Source organism: Rousettus aegyptiacus, unplaced genomic scaffold, assembly GCF_014176215.1.
Source record: "Rousettus aegyptiacus isolate mRouAeg1 unplaced genomic scaffold, mRouAeg1.p scaffold_m13_p_6, whole genome shotgun sequence".
Taxonomy (NCBI): domain Eukaryota; kingdom Metazoa; phylum Chordata; class Mammalia; order Chiroptera; family Pteropodidae; genus Rousettus; species Rousettus aegyptiacus.
The window spans coordinates 90,471,391-90,496,353 of record NW_023416309.1 but is presented as its reverse complement, the minus strand read 5'-3'; the positions used below and the strand labels follow the sequence as shown (position 1 = coordinate 90,496,353).

The 24,963-nt window shown below is 46.3% G+C and overlaps 1 protein-coding gene across 1 annotated transcript; it reads left to right on the top strand.

The window, feature by feature from the left end:
- The first annotated feature begins 22,607 nt into the window (after nt 1-22,607).
- Nucleotides 22,608-24,579, top strand: NOG (noggin). Its single transcript, XM_016155130.2, has one exon. The coding sequence runs from the start codon at nt 23,197-23,199 to the stop codon at nt 23,893-23,895; it is 699 nt and encodes a 232-aa protein (XP_016010616.2). The 5' UTR covers nt 22,608-23,196; the 3' UTR covers nt 23,896-24,579.
- The last annotated feature ends 384 nt before the right edge of the window (nt 24,580-24,963 follow it).

Here is a 24,963-nt window from a genome sequence, read left to right as displayed (position 1 = left end):
TTCCTCTGTGATGTGCAATGATGCCCTGCTCAACAAAGAGGCCCTAGGAGAGGCCCACTCTAGTTATTGTCACAAGGGTCCTTGACAGAGAGGTCAGTCTGTTCCAGACACAGGAAGGTACCTGCAATTGTCATCTGGAGCTGCTCTCCACAGAGAACCTGTTTTTTCAAGGAAGTAACAGGCTCTTCAACTCGAGGCAAAGGGAAAGGACACTCCAAGTGCACCATTCTCATCCTACTGAGAGAAATCTGTTGTTCGCCAAGGGGAAATGACTACTCAAGTGTCATAGCTAGTAAAAAGCACAGCAGGGCTTTGGAACCAAGTCTGGCTCACTGCAAGTCTGATTATCTTCTTATAAAACAATGAATTTTAGCAAAGTGATCAAATGCAGTTGCTTCTTATGATTCACAGTAGCTATGGTCTATAAAGACACCTGAATTATCGAAAACTGGACCAGTGCTCAGGGGAAACACATGATTAGGTTCCTGTGAGTCTGTTTTTTATCAACTAATCAATCCATAACCCTGTTTTATGTGTGTTTCTGCTTAAGACGTCTTATTTAATATATGCTGTTGACTAATAACTTTGAACTCACACCCAGAGACACTGTAACTCATACTTGGACAAGGCTTATCTATACACAGTATTTTTTCCGTAAGGCACATTATAGCTTCCTTGTTGTTGGGACACCAGACAGCGCCACAGCACTGCACTTGGGAGCAGTTTTAAGCAGTGAAATCACCAAATAAAGACACAGATGCAAAAAAAAAAAAAAATGTGGCACTAAATAGATCATGGAACGAACACACTATGAGAGCTGAAAGAAAAAGGCAAAGTACCGTCTTGTTTGACCTCTGCTAAAGCAGGCACATCAGGTGACTCAATCGTTTGCCACTCTGTACACGGCCATGAGTGACCCACTAAAGTGTCATGGGTGTTGATTTGGGAGCTACAAATAAATCTTAACAAATAAGCGAATTTGCAAGTATAAAATCTGCAATTAAGGAGGATCAGCTATAATTTATCATCCACACCAAGACACTTTCATAAGTGAAAAAAGTTGCTATTAACATTTCCACCTAGACAATTGGTATGAGCTGGAGCTGCCCCAGGTGAATCAGGCTGCTCGACACCCTAATTTTAGCCTTTGGGCACGTCAGCGTTTGGGAATCTGATGAAAGCCATGAGCACACACGCATTTTTGCACACAATCTTGAGAAATTCGCAGACTCCAAGAGTCCTCAGATTATACATCCTCTGCCAAATGCCCCGTCGTCTGAGCTCAGGCGGAAGGTAAGGCATGGAGACATCTGCAGCAGAAGAGGGACCAGCCAGGAGACAGTTCGGGCTCACTTAGTAGAGGACACAAAGAGAAGGCCCCTCCCCCTGGGACCAGGAACTAAGGACCCCCAAAGATTAACTGACACCTCCACACCCTATACCTTACTTGCAGGAAAAGGAAGGAACCTATGGCCACTCACAGGAGCCATAGATAGCTCTGAAAACTTACGATTCCAGTGTGATGGGGTAAATCTCTGTGGGCTGATGGGCACTGAGAGGCGCTATCTTTAACCACACGCCTGACCCCGTTGGTCACCTCCTCACTTGGGAGAGCACAGCTGCCCAGATGTGTGTTTCCCATTAACTCCGCTGGCTCTGGTCTAGGGTAAAGGAGACATTTTCATGCCAAATTAAAAACGACTTGGAAATGTGCATTGTGTTGGGAGAATTGGCCTTTTCAAAGGGGTATAAAAACGAGGAAAGCTGATTTCATCACCCTGCCTGCAGACAGGCCATCAAAGCATCCTGCCCCCGTGAAGCAGGCAGGCTGCCTCTGCTCTTTCCCCTTTACACACTGTGTTAGCATCTCCATTATTTACCCCCAGGGTGGGATAAAGGCTTGGTGCAAAGGCTAAGATCTTTAAACTGCCTTGAGTGCCCATTAAGCACATTAATAACATCCACCATCATGAGTCTTACCAATATAATTTCCGACTTCAAGCCGGGCGTGAAAAAAAAGGAAGTCAGCTGAGTTTATCAACCGAGGAAACTACCTTAAATTAGAAGAGATTATGTGGCAATGGGGAAAGAGGAAAATTAGCTGAGAAGCCTTCAGAACACTCTTGGCCATTACTTGGCTTCTATTTCCCCTCCCCCACGCCCTTGTCATTGGAGGGAACAGAGCTGAGCCGATCTGACATTAAGAGCATTTAACCAGTGATGTTAATGTTGCAATTCGGGCAGGCCCCCACATGATTAGAAGTCATATGAGAATCAATTTTAAAAGAAAGGAAGTGATTTTAAAAGTAAATCTTGGGTTTATGCCCTAGATGCCTACTCTCATGTGTGTTTGGGGTTGGGTAGGGGAGAGGGTCAAGGGAAGGAGGTTTCTAAAATAAGAAAAGACGCCACTTCCAGAAGGACTGGGTTTCAGGCGATTCACTTGTCTGAATTCACCTCTCTTCACAGCTCTCCAAAATGAGGGTAACTGTGTCCATTACAGATGAGAAAACTGAAGCTCAGAAAGGTCAGGTGGTTTATCCCAGGTCCCACAGCTCTATGCGGACAAGCTGGAATGGAAGCTAATACCTTCGAGGCCCTAAAGGATGAGCTCCTAACCTCTCCACTACCCTGTTTGATCTGATGTGGGAAAGTGTGTGTATGGAAAGAAGGGAGGGAGGTTAGAGAGAAATCTGTTTATTTACTGGCTTAGAACAGAAGAAATTTTAGAAAAGCCTGGTTCACCAGCCCGGGGTGAGAAGCCTTGGGCCTCAGAGCTGTGTGGGGTCAGAGGAGGGCCTCCCTGGCTGCCGCTTTCCCTCCTCCTCTCCCCTCCTCTCACAGCCCAAAGCCACAGGACACAGCCTGCCAGTCTCCTCTCTTGCCTTTCTCATTAGCTGGGATTGGGACCAATTTGTGGATGTCTTTGGTGCCCTAAGGCAGTGTTTGAGTCATCTTCCCTGATGCTAAAGAAAAAAGAAAGAAGGAGACAGCCATTCCCCAGGAGACTGGAGACTCTAAGAGAGAGGAGCAGTGATGGATGGATGTCAGAAGGGAGAGGCCAGTGTCCGGAGGTCATTCCTAGTCTGTCTTTCTTTAACTTTACTCTTCCCCAGGGACAAGCTCCCCCATGAGATCATCTCCCATCAGACTTCAAAAAGATAGGCTCACTCAGGATCAGCCCTCACTCTTTGTTAACTTAAGGGCCTTGCACCCTTCCAGCCCTCTGGTCTTCCTAGGGTTCCAAAGAAAGAATCCAGGTAGAACTCAGTAGGATTAGGGCCAGCAAGGAGGATAGGTCTTCTCACATCACCTCAGGTGAGGGGTTCCATTTGTTTCAGAACCTGACAAACACTGGTGGGTCAAAATGGAAAAGCATGATGGGATTAGCCTGAGGGATTCAGCCTGGTGCAGAAATACAGCTCCACCACATCTAAGATGGGACCTTAGGGAAGCTACCTCCCTCTCCGAGACACGGTTTCATGACATCTTATACGAATGGAATTAAAACAAGTAGTTATAGAGGTTCGAAAGCAGGAACATCCCTAAATGTTAGTCGTTGTTGTTGTTGTCATTAACATTCATTAACTAAAATAATGTCAAGGTTGACAATCTAAAACATTCCTTTGCGTTGGGTCATAAATATTGGAATAGCACCTGCATCATCATTTCATCAAAACCTCCGAAGTTCTGAAACAGTTACTAGTATCTCTGTTCCACAGATGGGAAAACTGAGGCTGAGCTAGGTTAAGCACTGTGTCCAACTTCATACAACAAGTATGTGACAATGTTAAAACCGAAACACAACTGTATCTGGCTACGATGATGATACGTAATTATCCTCTATGCCAATTTTTTTTAACCTGGAAGAAGGAATGGGAAATGAACTGTGCCATGAGGGAGGGTCAGGACACAGAGGACAGAGGGAGAAAAATGGAAGCATTGACTGTGTACTTCACATAAGTCAGGCACACGGTGGTGGGCATTAGCCTGCATCATGTCATTAAATCAGAGAGCAACATGTGAGGGGCTGACATGTGGTCTCCAACTCGAGGTCAAAGAAGACACTCAAGTTGTTGGGTTGTAAGTGTGAGGAATATTTGTGCATTCACTATATATGTCTTAAGCTCCTACTAAGTACCAAGACCAGAAGATACAAAGTTATCCTAACAGTCATGAGTGATTACACATCATTCTGTCATCCTGCCCCCATTCACTTGACAGTATTACAAAGCAGCCCCAGAAGCTCCTCACTGCTCATCACATTCCTCAAAAGCTTCTCTGAAGCCCAAAGAAGCATGGTTTGGATACTCAACCCAAGACCCTATTTCCCAAAGCTCTCAGATAGCCCCTTTCTGTTGCCATTTAATATCAGTGCATAGACTTAACTACTATCCAAGCTACTCCCTGTATCTGTGTTGATGCAATAGTCCTCGCAATAGCGATCCACTGAATCTGCAGATATCAAAATGACATACTTTTTACAAAACAATTTTCCATGCTACACTGGGACATGTCATCTTCACAGCGGCCCCACAAGGTTTGAAGAATATATGATGTGACCTTGCTCAACAGGTTAAGTAGTTCATAGACTTCTAGGTAGTGACCTGCTCCAGGTGATACAGCTAGTAAGTGGCAAAGACGAAGTGTATCAGTCTTCTGATTCCTCCTTCCCGAAGGCCAAGGACATCTTGTTTGAAGCACCTCCTTAAGGGTGAGAAATCACCATGTGTAACATCATGATCTCAGCTCTGCTTTTGCTGGGAATGGTTGTTTAAGGGAGACCTAACAAAAGCTGAATTCTTAAGACAGTCTTGGTTTGTCTTTCCTACCCAACTAGTGGACCTGTCATTGATCATATTCCACTGGTTGACTCCTGCAGTTAGTTTCATGAATAGCAAAAAATGTTCATTGTAATATGGATGGGTAAATGGCACTCTTCTGGATGGTGTACAAATTGGAACATTTTTAAAGGGAAATTGGCAGCACTGAAATTATAAATGCACAAACCCTTAGATCCAATAATTCATTTCTAGGAATATATTCTAAGGAAATATTCACATGAGTGAGCGGGTGACTCGTATCAAAGCTGTTCCCTGGTAGTTTTGTCTACAAAAACAAAAACAAGTAGAGAAAACCAAAGTGTTCCTTATTAGTAACACTGGACTGTTTATTATTTTTTTTAATCATGATTCCTTCATGCTGTGGAAGAACATGCAGCCATTAAAAGGAATAAATCATTCTGTTTGTATTGCCTTGGATGCATATCCATGTGGTTAAATAAATGAAGTTGCAGAATAACATGAACAATAGGATCAAACACTTTTGTTTTAAAAAACAAAACAGACAGGGAAAAGAATAGAAAAAAATAATAACAACTTCGATAGAGGCCCATCTCATAGGCCTCGAATAGAGGCCCAAGCTGTTCCGGGAAGGTGAGAGGCAAGGAGACAGGGCTGTGACGTGCTGCCCTTGACTTTTCTTTTCTTAATGTTATTAAAATTCTATTTTGAAATATCTGTTCTTAATGATATCCTTTGAGGCCTATAAAAGATGTGGACAAGGCAGATCACAAAATTACAAGTACGTGTATCCTACCCCCGCCCAGACTGAATTGCTCCAGCCCTGTACTCTCCATTGTGTATATGTCTATATATTATATATCACATGACTATTGTATATACATACTATGGGAGAAGAATATACAACATCAGACTATTAATACTGGCCACTTTAAAGACTGATGGGGGAGAATTTAAGGTTTTTATTTTATATTACTGCATTATTTTATTTTTTTACAATGTATTATGCTGCGATTTTAAATTTAAAAAAACTTAAAGGTAAAAAAAAAAAAACGTTCCTTTAAGCATCATAGAAGAAAATAAGGAAAAAAGTAAACAAAAAATTAGATATAGTAACTGCCTCCAAATTGGAGAAACTAAACTGAGCATCTCATCATCCAAACCTCACCAAACCAAATCCCAATTACATAGCAATATGGCATAGCAATACCTTACAGAGCGGTTTAGTAGGGAGGGGAGTGGCAAATTAGTCTGTTTTGTTTACAATCTGGAACAGTGCCTAGCCCATATTCTATAAAAAATTACTGAATGTGGAATGAATGGAGAAGAACTCGAGATATACACAGAAAGGCAGTTTTATTTGACTTAAGCAATTGAGATTAGGAGACTGAACCCTGGCCAAATGTTAATACTCCTGAGTGTAGGTAACACTGCTCTGTAATTAGCATATCAAGTGTTTACCTACCTGTAACCACTCCTAAATTGGTTTTACATATTCACTCATCAAATATTTATTAAAGCCCCTAGAATCAGCCTTTGCCTTAAGGGGCTTCATTCAAGCTGTGCAAGTGGACCTATAAATCCAGTGCTAGAAAATTCTACTGGTTAGCAGAAACAGTCTTGGGTAGAGATGTAATCCTGCTTCTGACTTCATCTGCCATAGCCAACTGTGTGACCTTCTTTGGCCTCTCCGCTTGATGAATGTAAATGGTGGGGCTTGACCTAGATACTGTCTCAAATATATAACGTCAATATGCTTCTGAGAATTGGTTCTCACAAATCCAGGAGCCCTGGACCCTACTTTGAGACAGCCTCCACTACATGTCACTCTCGGGTCCCTTCAGCTGAAAACTGCTAATTCTAAGCATGTTGAACTTTGTTTGTCCTTGCAGTAAAGGAGCAAGTCCTCGTTACCAAGGGCTTCAGAGCTTAGCCCCAACCAAATGGACACCGATGACAAGTTAGCGAGTTTTCCCAAAGATTCATGGGAGCCCCGCACAAGAGTGGTATATCGTAAGGATTAAGAGCTCCGTCTTTAGACTTAGGTCTGATTCCAATCCCAGCTTCACCGCTCACCAACTCAATAACGTTGAACAAGTTACCGAAGCTCTTTCAGCCTCAGTTTACATAAAACGGGCACAATAATAGCGTCTGCCTCACATTCAGTGCGTAGGAAGCCCCTTAACGCAATGCCAGGAACATGGTAGGTGTTTTAAAACTAATGGTCACTCTTCTTAATGAGTAAGGGAGGACAAAGAGAACAGGATTATAGTGAGAGGATTGGAGACCGGAATTTGCTGTTCGGCAAAGCAAGAGTGATTTTGAGAACATTCTCTCAGGAACTGTAGTTACTATTTCCCCATGGCTTGGGGACCAGGGGAGGGCAGGACACCTGTGAAGGTGTTGATGAAGCGCTTAGCTTCCCAGGGCTGACTTCTCTGATTATGTTGTAGTTCTCTCTCTCTCTCTCTCTCTCTCTCTCTCTCTCTCTCTCTCTCTCTCTCTCGCATGCCCATATGGGGGCACGGCACCCTTTGATTTCATTTCCCTGAACTGGTGTGTTGCAACAGTGAATTAAAATCCATTCTGCCCTTGTTACAAGTCTCGTCTGCATAAGACAGTCTCAGGCTCTTTCAAATCCCACACCAAAGCCTGACTATGAAGGAAAGTCACTTGGGAGTAAAAAAAAAAAAAAAAAAAGACTATTTCCCAATAGTTTTATAACTTCAGGGTCCCGGGCTGACAATGGAAAGCATGCGAAGGTGTTATGACCAAGTCACCAGCGTTAAACTCTGGGAGGGAGGCCCAAAACCTGATTCATCCCTGACTGTTGTATTGACCTGACTCACCCACGCAGCTACCCTCACAATTTCATGTTGTACCTAATTTACCCTGAAAAGCAATGGCTGTGTTGGGACCCAGACTAGTTGGGAGAGTTTGTAAAACAGACAAGATCTTTTTGCTTTGTGTTTGTTTTAATTTCCCCAAGCAGCTCAGATCTAACACAAAAAGTGCAATAAACTGAGTGTATCAGTGTTCACTGAAAATATCACTTCACAAGTGAAAGTATATCCAAACAGCCAGTTGTAGTTTGAGAGGCTCGCCCTCCTCAAAAATGCAGCTGTCACCAAAAATACATTTCAAATCTCTCTCTTTCTCTCTGTGTCTCTCTGTGTCTCTCTGTCTCTGTCTCTCTCTGTCTCTCTCTCTCTCTCTCTCTCTCTCTCTCTCTCTGTCTCTCTCTCTCTCTCTCTGTCTCTCTCTCCCACTCTCTTTCCCTTCCTCCCTCTCTCTCTCTCTCTCCCTCCCTCTCTCTCCCTCTTCCTCTCTCCCTCTCTCCCCTTCTTCTTCCAGCTCTCCCTCTGTCTTGCAATTTAGCTTTAATTGCCCTGTCAGCTCTAAAGGCTGCTAATTGACGCCTTTTATTCTGCTTTAAAACTCCTGAGGAAGAAAAGAGCTCTCTCGGCCCCCAGAGCTTCGAGATTCGGCCGATTTGGCACGCCTGTCTCCCTGCGAATTGAAGCTGGGTGCTGGAGCGCTGGGGGCAGGCGTAGGGGAGTCGCGGAGGCGGGGAGGGGGCTGGGCAGGGGTTGGAGCGTCTATTTTTAGTGAGGGTTTTATAGAGTGGATCCCTGTGGCTTGGCTCCACACTGAAATATTGTCCTCGTCTCAATGACATAAACACAGGGCAACTCGGAGATCTTGGCGCCAGCCCTGGCCGGAGCCTGTGAATGGGCAGAACGGTGGGACGGGTTGGGAGCGAGAATCCTACTGTAATTACAAATAAATCCGTTCCCCGCCCCCACCCCCACGCCTGGCTCTCCTGGCTCACTTAATACCGCAAAAAGCCTCGCTTTTGTGTGAATAAGATGAACTGAACTTACTGAAAGATCTACCAAGAGGCAGCTAATGGAATAATGACTTGGGTAAGCTTAGGTTAAAAAGAAGGGGCATTCGAGAATTAATTAAACTGCCATCGTCATCCATGAAAACCAGGCAAAGTATGGAAGGCTTCTTTGGCTCCTGGAGTAAATCCAGTGTCTCGCCTCTGTGGGAGAGCATGAACATTCAAACCTGGCCCTGGTACACAAGAAATTGGAACTGATAAATTGGAACCAATTAGCACAAGGTCTCTATATGATTATTTGTAATGTCCCGGGCCAGGCTGGATGAAGCTGTCCCTCTGGACTGACTGCCTCAGACATGGAGCCACACTTTCCAAAGCATATTTAAATATAGCCTTGCTTCCCTCCAAATGTAATCCCAACCCTCATTTTTATCCTTGGAAGCTTGATCGGACAGAGGAGGGGGGAAGGGGTGTGCCCCATGAGATGGGATTTTTCACAACCCCAGCCCCCAATCCCACAACCCTGTAAATAAATAAAAGATTACACCAAATTCCATTTGAAGTTGTCAGTCCCGGAATGGAACTTTTATCCCATTATGAATTTCATGGGTGAGACCGTTCAGACTTTGAATGTGGCTGACACCTCCATTGAAAGGCCCTAATTGCAGTTGTAGGAATTGACTACAGACACCACACTGTACACACCATCACATTCCTCTGAAGAAAGAGCATCCTATGAGAGCCGTCCCGGGCCTCCCCTCAAGTCCCTAGGACTGTCAAAGTTTCACTTAAACTTTAAACCAAAGTTGCCCTATCGAAGGGCCAGGTGCTAATTTGGGATTCTGAGGTCGGCAGATTGGCCTTGGCTGACAGGGCTGTTACTATACCCAGGGGGCTGGCCGCAGTCACATTTCAGCCTCAGAGACGATCAGGAAGGGAGTCTTTCAATCCATGTGGACCTTTGAAGGACTGCTTTTATTTTCAGATGAACTTCCTAGAGCCTGGAAGCATCCAGCGCTTGGCTACGTGACAGGAGAGAGAATGGAGAAGTTCACTTCGCACAGAGCCACTGGCCCACCTGAGTCAAGAAAGCTGCTGGCTGAGAGTGCCCAGGGGAGGGACGCTTCTCATTTCGCTCTGTGTCTGACATCTCCTAGTGGGGACCAAGCCAAGGAAGGACGGCACGTGAGGGGGACTATGTGTGAGGCTGTTCTACTCCTCCCTCGTTGGACACCAAAGATTTTTTTTTTCATTGTGGTAAAATACGCATAACCTAAAATTTACCATTTAAACCATTTGTAAATGTGCAGTTCGGTGGCATTAGTTATATTTCCATTGTCATGCCACCATCGCCACCATCCATCTCTAGATCTTTTTTCATCTTCCCAAACTGAAACTCTGTACCCATTAAACATTAACTCCTCACTCCCTCTCCCTCCCCCATGACAGCCACCATCCTACTTCCTGCCTCTATGAACTGGATTACTTTAGGTATGCCATTTAAGTGGAATCATTCAATAGTTGTCCTTTTGTGACCAGCCGATTCTACTTTGTATAATGTCCTCAAGGTTCATCTGCATTGTAACATATGCCTGAATTTCCTTCTTTTTTAAGACTGAATAATAGGCCATAGTATGTGTGTATCTACCACGTTTTGCTTACCCATTCGTCTGTCGAACACTTGGCATTGTTTCCACCTTCTGGCTATTGTGAATAATGCTGCTGTAAACGCGGGTGTACAAATGTCGGCTCAAGTCTCTGCTTTCAGTTCTCTGGGATATATACCCAGAGACAGACTTGCTGGATCATATGGTAGGTCTATTTTTAATTTTTTTAGAAACTGCTATACTGTTTTATATAGCAGCTGCATCATTTTACATTCCCATCAACAGTGCCACGGGTTCCAATTTCTCCATATCCTTGCCAACACTTATTTTCCATATATGTGTGTGTGTGTACGTATATACACACACACATATAAACACACACACACGCACACATATATATATATATCATCCTAATGGGTAGGAAGTGGTATCCCATTGTGGTTTTGGGCACCCAAAGATTTTTATTTGTTTTGTTTGCTTTGATAATTCTCTCATTTTCCTTTTTATAAAATATGTTATAAATACACATAAATACCCACCAAGTACTTCACCCCGTCTCTCCAGGGATAATCACTATCCCCAAATTAGTGTGTATAATTCCCACACATTATAAGCTTTAGCATATGTACTTGCATCTATTAATAATTTATACTATTTTGTGAGTCACATTTAATTCCACTTTTGCATCTCTCCCCACAACCACCTTCTATATTTGTTAGTTGTGTAAGAAACACCAGAAGCAGAATCCTGGGTGAAACAAAAAGAGACGATCAAGAATAGACCACAAGCTTTGAGGTTAGGCAGAGAGTTAAACCACAGCTATGCTACTTTCTATTTGGATGACCTTGGCCAAGTCACTTGGCTTCCCTGAGTGATAGTGTCCTTGCTTATAAACTGAGATGTTTTGAGGACTAACAAATATAATGCACTGTAGTAGTCACAGGGCCAGAGCTCAGTAATTGGTAAGAAGGAGGAGGAAGAAAAGAAAGAGGTTGAAATCGATTTTTTTTTTTTATTGAGCTCTTGCTTCTACCCAGCTGTCACTCATAATACCCACTGACTATTCTTGCCCACATCTTCACATGGCCACAGGGTAGGACAGAACATGTGCAGCAGCATAAGATAAGAAATGTGGCCCCACTTACCCTTTACTAAAATGTGATTTAAGTTATGAGAAGTGAGGGTCCCCCTTATACCTCCCTTCCCCCTGCCCAGAGAGCAATGGAGACTGGAAGAAAGTAAAGAAGGAAGGAGGGAAGCCTAAACTGTTCTGCCAAGTCACCCTACTTGGGGGAGGACATTCAGCTCAGGCCCTGAGCCTGGCTGCAGAAACTGTAATCCAATATCTTAATCCATTTCTTCTTCAAAGCGTTGCCCTTTGTGCCAGGTGGACAGAACCCCAGTGATGTCGAGCTGCCTCTGAGAAGCTCTTGCAGTGGGCCACGTCTCCCGGCTGGGAAAAGAATACCCAGAGGGGCACCTTTGACCTGGTTATCTGGACAATTGTGGTTCCAGAATGATAGCTTAGAGTACCTAAAAGATGTTTATGGAGTTGCACCTAGTCAATGTTGACAGTGAACATAGCCATTGATCCACTGACCCCAGTGAGCGCTGACTGTGCCAGATGGTGTGTAAGGTTCTTTGGCTACGCAAAGAGGAATCGGGCACTCAGAGGAGTTGAGTCTTCAGAGAGATTAGTACTCTTTGGCCCTTTTGGAAACAGCTTCTGAATTTGCCTCTCCAAGAAGACAGCAGGAGCTGGAAGCAATAGGGTGGAAGGGAGAGAAAAAAGTTCCAAAAAGGACTGGGGCCTGGGGTCTCAGGGATGGGGGTAGGGACTCTACCATCTTCCTTTCCAAAGGCCCGGGCTGAGTTTAGCCTGACATATCACAGCAGCTGTGCCTCCCCAGAAGGAGCTGGGATCATTCAACTACTCCCCGACCCCCACTCCAAGCTGCAGCTTCCTGGGATAGAGCCAACTCCTCACTCCCTCCCCTCCCCTGGCTCGCTCCTGCTGCCAAAGACAGGAGACCTCAAGATACTGGCTGAGCTGCTAATTTGTGAGGATTCAGGCTACTAAAGGTGTTAGTACATCAAGTAGGCTGTGTCCAGTTCAGCATGAGCAAGTCGTTGGTGTGTATTGGTTAAAAACTAAAGCATCTATTTGAGTTAAATTGGTTATTTTATTTTCCAGATAGCTAGGAAGGATCTGATATCTAAGAAAAGATTGAACACTATATGCTATTACTGTCTGGATTTGTTGCATTAACTAAGAAATGGGCATAGTTTTCATCATTGTGATTTCCTTCCACCAACTACCAGGATCCATTATGGTCCCCAAAAGCAATTAAACAAGTACAGGCACCTACAATATACCAAACACAATGCTAGGCACTGAGAATACAGAGATAAACTCCCATAAAGAGCTTGCTGTCTAGCAGTCAAGACACAACTGCCTAGAATGCAAACTGGTCATCAGTAAACTAGAGGAAGGGATAGAATGGTGTAGGATCCAAGGGAGGGAGCAACTAAGTCCACCCAGAGGGAATCAAGAGTGGAGGAGGAGATATTTAGGCAGAATCTAGAAAGTTGAGAATGATTTTGCAAAAGGGAGAGAGTAAGTAGACAGAACATTTAATAGTGAGGAATGCAGGCTATGTGAAGGGACCTCCGAGGAGTTCTAGACAAGCTAAATAAATACAAGGTGAACATCAGAGTGGAAAGAGGTGATGGGGGGAGGTAGATTGTGGTCAGATTAGAAAAGGCCTCCAATGTCATAATTTTATCTTGAGAGTCATCAGGACAATCCTTAGAGGTTTTTAAACAATTATAAATAATTCCCTTTCTGTATACAAGTTTATTTTAGCCTGTTTCTCCTTCAGGAATACCAAGACTTTGAGAGAAATGAGAGGGGCACTTCAGCACACTTTAGCAGGACGCTGCCTTGCCTTGGGTGGGCCAGCACTATCTGCAAGCCCTCCTCTCAGTGGAGAAATTAGAGAAACTTCAATAAGAAGAAATGAGGACCTCACTTGGGATCCTAATAGGATGAAGAAGAACTACTATCAGGGACAAGTCAGAGATCTTACCAAACCTCACCCCACAACCAATCACAGACCCTAAGAGGAGCCGAGTGCCCCAAGGCTTCCCTGACTGTCAAAATATTTAGAAGAAGCATATTGCAATCACGCACAAACAATAGGATGGCCTAAGAAGTAAACGTTCGTACTGTTGAAGAAGCCTGAGCCATAAACATTTAGTCTCCAGTGTAGCTGCTTATCCTCCTGGGCCAAGGCCTGAAAGGAAAGCAGAGTTCTATAAAATGTGATCTGCCAGGATTTTTTTACCCCGTGGCATGATAATTACGATGCCTTTTACTACACTTAGAGGCTCATCTGTGGTGACTCAAATCCTCGAGGAGGTAAGGGAGGCAGCTTTGCATTTTTCTCAATGTATTTTGCTTGAACCGCCATGGTAATTCACTTTTGAAACAATGCAAAGTGAAAATGAGGTTGGAACCACAACCTTGCCTCATTACCGGCCCGCCCTCTCCCTACCACCTCCAGGCACTTCAAGGGCCCTTCTCCCAGCATTTTAGGGATTATCTTTGCGAGTTTAATCAAGCTTTACATTAACTAGTTAACATGGTTAAGCCTTTGTGTGAGGAAAGAAACACTTGTCTGAAATCGTAGTGTACTGGATTCATTTTGTGGGGAGGAGAACTGGATTCATTTTGTGGACTGGACTTAGCTCTAAACTTATACATTCTCTCGACCATGGATGGGAAAAAAAAATTCTACTTTATATGTATACAAATAATTTATAAAACTAATTTTTTCTAAAACCCTGTAAATCAGGAATCACACCTTAGAAAAATCCTGTTGAAATATGAGTATATCCACCAGTCATGCTGGTGAAGAACTGGCCACTGTTTTATTTATTCGTATTTGTATTTTAACTAAGGTATTTACTTATAATCTTAATTTACTATGCTGGAGAAAAGACTGGAAAATTGTTGTGGTAGATGCGGGATGCTTGATAGGTTAGGAACCCCTTTCATTCTTATGTATTTTTAAAATTTATTTCATACAGGATCAACATCCTTCGTTTATTGTGAAAATGACATTTTTTTCTTTATAGAAACTAGTGAAATTTCTTTCCTCTATGGAACCCCTTTTAGAAATTTAAAGAAGTTGTTTATATAACTTTGGAGCCTCTCTTTCGTTTTCTGTAGGTATGTTTTGTGAATTATCGTAATAAAATGCCACGATTTTTTTTTTCTTAATTGAAGGCTTTTTTTTTTTTTTTTTTTTTTTTTAATGAAGCTGGGTAAAGTCACTAAGGTGAAACCTTAGATATAAGAAAAATAAAAACAGTTGGGGGTTTCAGAGACATTGTTTGTCTTGAAAGTGATGTGAAGAAGCTTGATCAAAAGCCTCGTTTTACTACAGTCATGCTCCATTATGGAGGGTGGGACAGCGGGCCATGTGGGGGAGGGGAAGATGAAATGAACCCTCGCCCTGACCTGACCAGGTTGCCTAAAGTAAGTCTGCCTAGGGTGCTGGTACTGATGACCTCTGAAGTAAGTCAAATATGGATTCGGACCAAGAGAATAACAACAGACCAAGAAGATCAGTAAGTCTTCTGGGTCCACATCTCTGAGCTAGGTAGCCTTGCCTTGCCTCCTGAGATTGAGTCAAAGAGTATGGCCTTGGGGAGCTTCCTCACCTCTCTGGGCCTCGATGTTTCTATCTATAAAATAGGGAGATAGTTGTCCCAACTCCAGATGCTCCTCCTGTGCGATGTAGATAAGATAATGTTTGTAAGGCAGGTGGTAATTTACCAGCACATGTTAAACTTGTATTCTTGCTTCTAAGACTGGCAACTGGGAGAGAAAGCCCCCTTTGTACACCTCTAGGGACCCTGTCCTCCAAACCCTTAACTTTGGAGACTTGCTTCCAGTACCCATCCCCCACTCCAAACTCATTCCAGACTGCAGAGTTTTGATCAAGCATGAGATTGCTTCTTGGTGCATTTCAGTTTTGTTTTGCTTCTCAGCCCAGTGGTGAATTTTGATGTGGGTATTGCTTTATTTTTAAAGCCATCTGACTTTTCCATAGCTGCCTGAGATGGGAGATTAAAGTTTCATGAAACAGTGTCTGTCACGTACTTATATACATGCACACAAATGCTCACCCCTGCACACAAAAGCTCCTCAAATGGGCTGTTCCCTTACTTTACCATCCTACATGGGTGCTGAATCATTTAACTAAACCTGAAACAAAGATTATCTAAGAAAATGAGTTGGCCCTACCCCACAGTCTGGTGCTGGCTTCAAAATTCTTTTTTAACATGTAGAACTTTAAATACCATTTCCAGCTTTACTAATGTCTGATAGTTATTTGGGGGCGAGTTATTTCTTCTAAATTCATGGATTTTAAACTTTTATTGATTTTCTTTAAAATACAAAAATAATGATTGTGCATGCTCTTTCTTAAAAGCAGATTTAATAAAGATAATATCAAGAGTGAGTTTCTCCCCCTCCTCACCCCACCCACTCATCCCATCCTTTAGTGAAAATTGTTACAATGAATAATTCGTAAACATGTTTTTAGGAATTTTCCCATACGTGTAAAATAATCCCTGCAGAGAGATGAAGGAACTGAATGGCCTAGATTTCAATCAGAATCAAGATTGTTTTTGTTTTTTAATAGGGGCTGTCATAAAATATTAGGACCTACAATTGCTGTATTAATATGGTTTCCAAGTTTTCTTTCAAGTATTTCTAAGCTCAAGTCTAAATTCGAGTTGGATTTCAAAACTGCTTAAGACTCTCGATGCCACACCATGCAAGGCTCTTGTCTTCCAGCCTCTAGTCCTCAAGCCCCAACGCTTGGCACTGCCAACTTGTCTCCAGGATTTGGATTATGTAGCCAGTCCCTTCCACTGCCCAAAATGTGATCCAGCCAATGCCCCCTCCTCACCCCTCCAGCCTGTGCCTTCCTATTCGTCTTTCAGAACCCAACATGGACATCGAATTTCCTGAGGAGGCTTCTAGGATCTCCCACCCCACACCCACTTTCCTATGCTTCATCATGGCCATTGACATCCTGAATTATAATCTTTGATTTATCGTCCCCTTTTTTCCCAATAGTCTTTGAGCTCCTCAAGAGAAGGGAGTGGGTCTATTCCTTAGCAAGCAGAGTCTCCGGAATTGGGGTACATGCCTGGCGAATAGAAGGATGAGTGAGACTGGTGGATGACAGCGGGTGATCACAATGAATCATTTCCAAGGCTGCACCGACAGTTGGATGGTGAGGAAACAGGGTTAGGGACTAGGAAAAAATTCAAAGATGGGAGAATGTGGCATTCAGTGGATTCAGTAGTAGCTGGAACCTGTTAATGACCCCAATCACTTGAGATGGGAGTGGTTTTTCACTTTATTTTTCACTCCATTGAACTCCTATCACCTTGTTATCCTGAGTCTTTGAGGGGATAAGAAAGACTAGACTATATTATCTCAATAAACACCTATCTGAGGCAGCAGGATGAGAGGATGTGGGGGAAATGTGAGCCTAGGTCGAGATAGGTATTTATGTGCTCGGGGGTAGGGTGGGGGAGGCTATGTGCAAATTCCTCATGGCAGGTAACTGTCGTGGAGAACCATCTCTAGAAACCTTTACAGCCCATGTGACAAAGAGGAGGGCAGAAGGGCAACAGTGGGTGTGTGGAGGGGGCATAGGGAGTGTGTGTGTGTGTGCGTGTGTGTGTGTGTGTGCACGGGCATGTCTGTATTTACTATTTCTGTGTGTGTTGCAGTGGAGGAAGGTATGCTGCTCAACAAACACATCAGGATCTGCACAAGTGGGTGCTTCTGTGAATCCATAAGAATGAGTGGGGGGAGATGGGAAGTAGGTCCTAGAGCACCTAGAGTTTACACTTCTATTAATTTGGCGACAGTTGTCTTTTCACAGAACAACCCCTCCATCATTTGGGAGAACCCTTCCCCATGCTAGCAATACTGTAACTGCCTCGTTCCATTCCGTTTCCTTCTGAAATACTGGGTCACATAGTCCACAACTCATAACCAAGCTCTGTTTGATTATTAAATTTATTTAGAATTCGTGTGTGTGCGTGCACACGCGTACTGTGGCTGCCAAGAGAGGAACTTCAAAAAGATTTGCTTTCCAGAGGAAAACCTTGAGTCCATCCTAGCCCCGGCCTCTAGCCGATGAAACACCACGTGGAACAGGGGGAGCTGAGGGCAAAGCCTGTGCAGAGGCAGCTTGTGCAAGCCCGAGAAGGGCAGATGCTCAGCCTGCTGGCGTCTCCCCCACCAACCCCCAGGCCCCCCACATCAGGGCAGGCTAAACATGAGGAGGCTTCTGTCTCCAGGGCTGGAAGAGAGGCGCCCTCGTTAAAACTCAGATAAACAGTTTATCAGGAGATGAATGAGCCACCGAGCTCCAGAGTCGGCTCCCCTTGCCCAGCATGGAGCCGGGTGGGGAGGGGGCCGCGGGCAGAGTGGGAGCCAGACCGGGGAAGGAAGGGGCTTTGGGAGCTGGAACCAGCACTTCTCCTCCTTTGGCCTTCAGCTTTGTCTCTATTCCTGGAAATTCATTTCACATTTTTTAAACCCTTTTCCCCCACCCTAGCCTCAGATTTGGAGTTATCTCCCTCCCCTTCTCCTGTCTTTCTCTCCTCCTATCCACAATCCTTAGGCTAGTTAGAGCTTCACTGTTCTAACTAGAATCCCATCACCAATTGTACACACAAAAAATTGGAACGCGCTATGAAGCTGAACTGACCCCAGCCTGGCCACGTGTGAGTCCTGAACCGGCCAGGATCCCCCACCACACCCCAACACGCCACAGGGAGTCCACTAAGCTCCGACCTTGGGAGACACCTCCCCACTCCTCCCATCCTCCCACCAGTCAGGAGAGGAAAGAGACAAGACTCGTGGCTGATTTTTTTTTCTCAGTTTGCTAAGTTGGGTCAAGTCCAAAAATGCCATTTTGGGTCTCGCTAAGAAAAAGCCCATCAAATTTGACACTCATGGGACCCAAGAGACAGACAGACAGAATCAGAGGGTGACGATTTTCATATGCCTGGGATGCTGTCGGGCTTAAAAGATAGCAGCTATCATGTCTTCTTTATTGTGGTGTCTCACGGCCCGCTGACTTCTCAGTGTCAGGGGAGCCCCAGAGAGGTAAAGCGACTCACCCAAGGTCACACAGCTGTGGGTTTTCCAATATCAAACCCCATTTCCTTTGCACATCGCCCACAGTGGCCTCAGGTTTATATTTCCAGGGCCAAAAAAGCAAAGTGGCTATTGAACTGTTCTAAAATTTTTCTTAAAATCAGCTGTAAGTAGAGGGGGAAAATGCATAAAATCACCCCCAGGATCCTCTGGCTTTGATCTGGAGTTGCGGAAGCGGTTGGTCCTTCATAGGAGTGTTTCCGGTTTCCTTGCCCAGAGCATTTTGCAGGGACAGAAATCCTGGGATACAGATAGCCAAGAATGGACCAATACTCCATTCGTTCAGTAGACTTTTCCTATGCAGGCTGCCAAGGTGCACGTCCTTACCAGTCTCCATTAGAGTCCAAACATCCCCACAGCTAAGGCTGATCAGAAAGCTGAGCTAATAGCCATCCTTCCCTTGGCCTATCTCCCACCACACAGCTTCCTTTTGAAGACATACAACCCTCTTTGTCCTACTCATCAAGCACCCTCTTCGATAGAGTCGATAGAGTCGCAGTACTGAAATGGGTCTGCTGTTGAGTCTCCAAGAAGTTCCGGTCCTCCCTCCCCCAAATGCCTGATGGCCAGCAGTAATGGAGAATAGCTCAGTAGTACATGCTGAGTGGACAGAAAGCAGGTCCAAAGGTGTTGGAGTTGATTTCAATAGCATCCCAGCCCCTTCAAGTCTCTCCGATTCACACCTGAGGCGGTTGACCCATTGAGGGCAGTGGGGTTCCTCGAAGAACTAACATTTGTTGAAAGGCTATTCCCATTATGTGCTTTGCCAGGGTACCGCGCTAAGCTAGACATTGCTGGCCTCCTTTATATAGCACGGTTCTGAGAGGTATGTGTTATCCCCATTCTGCAGATGAGGAAATGGATGTTTGAAGTTATGATGCCTGTGTTAAGAAGGTAACCCAGCTGGCAAATGGCAAGGTCACAATTCCAGCCGAGATCCGCCTGGTCCAGAGGTCGTCTTTGTGTTGAGTTTCCCTGTTTATGTCATTTTCTCCTCCATTCCTCACACCCCAGATCTTCCGACTATCCTTGATGTAGTGTGCTTCCCCTCTTCATGCAGATTCAAATGGTATGTCTTACACCACCCGATCTCCCTACTCAAATAAATATGCCTTTTCTCATCGAGTTCAGATAAAACTCAGCTCCATTAGTATTAGTATTAGTATTAGTGTTAGTGTTAGTGTTAGTACTAGTACTAGTACTAATACTAGTGTTAGATTAGTACTGGTACTAGTATTAGCATTAGTCCTGCTTAGTCTTTGCTAACAGCATCCCTAGATTCATTCAGTACCTAATTGAGTGAGAAACTGACTGCAGTTTCCCCAAGTGGGCCATTTCGGAACCCCACAGTAAAGTAGGCTAAGTATAGTTTGAAAACAGTATAGGTTGTATTATAATTGTTTTAACTTTGGAGGGAGGTCATCATAATGCATTATAAAATTTTGAACAACATTCAAAGCATAGCATAAAACTAATATTTGTCAAAAGTGGACGTGGGTTTTTAAAAGGCTGTGAAACATTGTTCTACACTATTATGAAAATTTACGGATTTATTTTTATGCTCTTTTAATATTTTCTTCATACGCTTGTCATATCCCCCTTAACTGAACTACAGAAATCTTAGAGGGTGGTGATCGACGGTGAGTTCTTTCTTTTTTGTATTTTTCCCCATGATCTTCATCCAGTGGACACTCTATAAACAGGTCTCCCAATCTATTGTCTAACATGGTTTGTTTTTCATTCCCAAGGGAACATTTTTGCTGCTCTGTCAAATCTACCCAACCTAGATAAAGGGCTGAAGGATCTGGGTTGGTTTTCAAACAAAAACAGGTGATCTGAAGGAGAGGAAAGGAGATTGATGGAACAGAGAATAGCACAATAAAATGTCACTAATTGGAACATGCCAACTCGGGAGGGCTGGGCTAGAATTTAGCCTTTGAACTTTTCACTGAAAAATTATTTTCTTAGTTAATCTACAGCCGTGATAAAACTGCTCTAGAATATTTAGTCTTCCTAAGAAAATAAACTAGTGCCAAGCCCCCTAAAGCACATCAAAAAGAAAGAAGTATTGTTTAAGAGCCTACTATGTGCCAGGTTGCTGTCACACATTATTTCAGGAGCAACTCAATTCAAACTATCAATGGGTTGTTCTTAGTTTCATCAAAGCAAGATTTCCTTTCAGGTAGTACCTTGATAGTCTATTTCTAGATACTGTCTAGGCTTAGAAGTAAAGAAAATGTTTTCAGCTGAAACTGGCCAAACCTCCCAACTGCCAAGGTTTTGCAGAAAGATTGTGTGGTGAAACATGTTTTCTTCCTTAGACAGATGATAAGCTTCCTGGGGGTGGGAGAGAAGCACAGGTTGAAAGGGAAAAACAGATCTTTGGGGAAAGAAAGTGGAGTGATTTAAGCTGTCACAATGAGATCTCCTAACTTTGTTCCATGGAATGCTGGTGAATACTTTAGTCATTCACTTCAAGTCTCTCTTTTCCAGCTTTTTTCAGACTCCAGTCATCCACTACAAAGGAAACTGAGTTTGAGTTTTGAAGCTTAGAGTCAGTTCTTCATCCAAGAGAAAATTAACAAGAAGTGTCATTTCAATATCCATCTCCTATCAGAGAGAAACTATTTCTGGAAGAGAAAACATCAGGCACGTTTATTTCGAATCATAGAAAGCCAGGAGTGGAAGAGTAATATAGTTATGCCACCAGTGCAGAAAATAAGGCATATGGTGCCACAAAAGTGACTCGTGCAAGGTTAACATAGTTTAATTAGGATGAAGTCTGATTCAGGATTCAGGTCGCCCTATTGCCAGTTCATCTTTTAAGTTTCTGGTCTGCACTCTTGCCCATTGAGGCTGATTTCAGGAGGCAGAAGGTGCAGTACTATTCTTTTGACATTTGAGGGGCTTGGGGAGGAATCTACAAAAGTTTGTTTACATCTAGGACCTGGAGAGCTTCGAGAGAACAGCCGGAACCAGAATGGACCCATCAGCGAGAGCGCGCGCGCGCGCGCGCACACACACACACACACACACACACACACACACACACACACTGACAGGGACACAGAAGCAGACTGAGCTGATCAGAGTGGACAGCAGACAAACCCACTTCGCAGGGCCGCCCCTGCCAGCGCCAGGTGCAGGACTTACCGCGAACCAGCAGAGGGCGCGCCGCCCCCAGGGAGCCAAGTGGTGGCCGCGCGGAGCCTGGCGGGCTAGGGAAGCCGCAGGCGAGCCGGACGCGCCCCTGCAGCTCGGCCACTCAGGGTGCAGGAGCCGGCCAAGGAGGAGAAGGAGGGTGAAGAACGAATCCCCTCGTGGACCTGGGTAACAGACGGGCAGGAGCTTCCTAGGAATTACATCACGCTGCGCAACGCTGCGGCTCCCGAACTCCCCCAGCGCAGACAGAGAGAGAGAGGAGAATGTGTGTGTATCGAGGTGGCGGGGTGGGGGACTGAGACCGAGCCCGGGAGAGAGGAAGGCGAGACGCACCCGGGGATAAAGCTCCATGCACATGAAGAAATTCCTTACGCCGAACTGCACGGAGAAACGAGCCCCCAGCACCTCCCCTTCCAGTGCAAAGCACCCAGCTAGTGAGAACCCTCCCAGCACCACCTCGAGCACCCCCCAAAACCGGCCCTGCACCCTCCAGCCCGGCTCCAGCGCGGCCGCGAGCTTTCCCCAGGACTGGCCCTGGCGGGGCGCCTAGAGCCCCAGTTGCATTGCTCCAGGAGAAAGGAGGGGGGCGGTGCATTTTGCAGGAGGAGGAGAAGGGGGGTGGGTGGTGGGGGAGAGAGAAAATTGCGCGGAGACCTGCCAAGCGCCACCGCCGCCGCCACCGCCGCCGCCGCCGCCGCCGCCGCCTGTGAGCTCCGGCGGGCAGCCGGACTGTCGGCTTCCCGGGGCATCTGGGTCCGGCGGGGCACAGCCCTGGGCGCTGCTGAAGCCGCCGCCGCCGCCTCCTCGGCGAGTGCAGGAGGCTTCCCCTGGAGCCTGTGCCGCTCCAGCTCCTCGGGGGTGGAGAAGTGGGGGGTGGGGTTGTTGTTGGGGGGGAAGAAGGGGGAGGGGGCAACGCCGAGAGAGTCAGTGGTTTCCATGGTGATGGAGCTGAAAGTGCAGGAAATTTAAAGGCTTGGACCCTGCGAGACAGACAAACCGGTGCCAACGTGCGCGGACGCCGCCGCCGCCGCCGCCGCTGGAGTCCGCCGGGCAGAGCCGGCCGCGGAGCCCCGAGCAGGCGGAGGGAAGTGCCCCTAGGACCGGCTCGGCCAGCAGCGCTGCACAGAGCGGCGGACCAGAGGCAGCGAGAGGAGGAGGAGGGGAGAGCGGCTCGTCCACGCGCCCTGCACTGCCGCCGGCCCGGGAAGGCAGCGAGGAGCCGGCGCCCCCCGCGCCCGCGGTCGCCCTGGAGTAATTTCGGATGCCCCGCCGCGGCCGTCTTCCCGAATAGACCCAGGAGAGGAGTTGCGGCCAACTTGTGTGCCTTTTCTCCGCCTCGGTGGGAGCCGGCGCTGTGCGAAGGGCTCTCCGGGCGACTCATGCTGCCGGCCCTGCGCCTGCCCAGCTTCGGGTGAGCGGCAGCCGGAGAGACGGGGGAGCGCAGTGGCGCCGCGGGCTCGGCGTGCTCTCCTCCGGGGACGCGGGACGAAGCAGCAGCCCCGGGCGCGCGCCGGAGGCATGGAGCGCTGCCCCAGCCTAGGGGTCACCCTCTACGCCCTGGTGGTGGTCCTGGGGCTGCGGGCGGCACCCGCCGGCGGCCAGCACTATCTCCACATCCGCCCGGCTCCCAGCGACAACCTGCCCCTGGTGGACCTCATCGAACACCCGGACCCTATCTTTGACCCCAAGGAGAAGGATCTGAACGAGACGCTGCTGCGCTCGCTACTCGGGGGCCACTACGACCCGGGCTTCATGGCAACCTCGCCCCCCGAGGACCGGCCCGGCGGAGGCGCGGGGGCGGCCGGGGGCGCCGAGGACCTGGCGGAGCTGGACCAGCTGCTGCGGCAGCGGCCGTCGGGGGCCATGCCGAGCGAGATCAAAGGGCTGGAGTTCTCCGATGGCTTGGCCCCGGGTAAGAAGCAGCGCCTGAGCAAGAAGCTGAGGAGGAAGTTACAGATGTGGCTGTGGTCGCAGACCTTCTGCCCGGTGCTGTACGCGTGGAACGACCTGGGCAGCCGCTTTTGGCCGCGCTATGTAAAGGTGGGCAGCTGCTTCAGTAAGCGCTCGTGCTCCGTGCCCGAGGGCATGGTGTGCAAGCCGTCCAAGTCCGTGCACCTCACGGTGCTGCGGTGGCGCTGTCAGCGGCGCGGGGGCCAGCGCTGCGACTGGATTCCCATCCAGTACCCCATCATTTCCGAGTGCAAGTGCTCGTGCTAGAACTCGGAGGCCCCTGCCCGCACCCGGACACTTGATCGATCCCCCACCGACGCCCCCCACACCGTCTCTAACCAGTTCCACCACCCTCTCCCGAGGAGATTCAATGAACTTTTTTTTTTTTTTGGCTACAGAGACCTAGCTTTCTGGTTCATGTAATGCACTGTTTAACTGTGTAGGAATGTATATGTGTGTGTATATACGGTCCCAGTTTTAATTTACTTATTAAAAGGTCAGTATTATACGTTAAAAGTTACCGGCTTCTACTGTATTTTTAAAAAAAAATAAGCAAAAGGAAAAAAAACAGAGAAAAGAGAGACTTATCCTGGTTGTTGCTAATAATGTTAACCTGCTATTTATATTCCAGTGCCCTTCGCATGGCGAAGCAGGGGGGGGGGAAGTTATTTTTTCTTAAAATACAAAGAGAGGGAAGAACTTTTGTAGAAGGACTTTTAAAAAGCTATTTTCCATTCTTCGGAAAGTGTTTTGGTTTTCCTTGGACCTCGAAGAAGCTATAGAGTTCAATGTTATTTTACAGTTATTGTAAATATAGAGAACAAATGGAATGACTAATCATTGTAAATTAAGAGTATCTGCTATTTATTCTTTATAATATCCCGTGTAGTAAATGAGAAAGAAGTGCAGAGCAGGATTAAAGAAAACCACTAAAATCGACTGCGCTCGACACTGCGATTCTCTGTGTTGGTGATTGATGGGGGGGGGGGTTGTTGCGAGGGGAGGGCAGCGGAGGGGGGGGGGTGTCCGGCTGTGCTTACTACGCCTGTTGGGAGAAGGGGCTCATCCCCTCTTCTGGTGTGATAGAGGTGACCACTCGGTTTTTCATGGTGTGCTTGTGGAGGGGGGTATTCTCAAACCCCTCACTTGAGCATCACGTGGCCTCCGCCCAGTCTCCCAGATTTTTCTCCTTATGTCACCAAAGCTCGGCCCGTCGTGACCTCGACACCCAGCCGGCCCCCTGGAGCTGACCCCAGGCTGGGCCGAGGGGCGGGGGGGAGGGTGGGCGGCCGCTTTGTCCTGCCTGACAGGCCCTTCACAATGAGGACACGTGTC

What these genes read in the sequence shown, in the direction of transcription:
- NOG (XM_016155130.2), top strand. Translation starts at nt 23,197, where the DNA reads ATGGAGCGCTGCCCCAGCCTAGGGGTCACCCTCTACGCCCTGGTGGTG.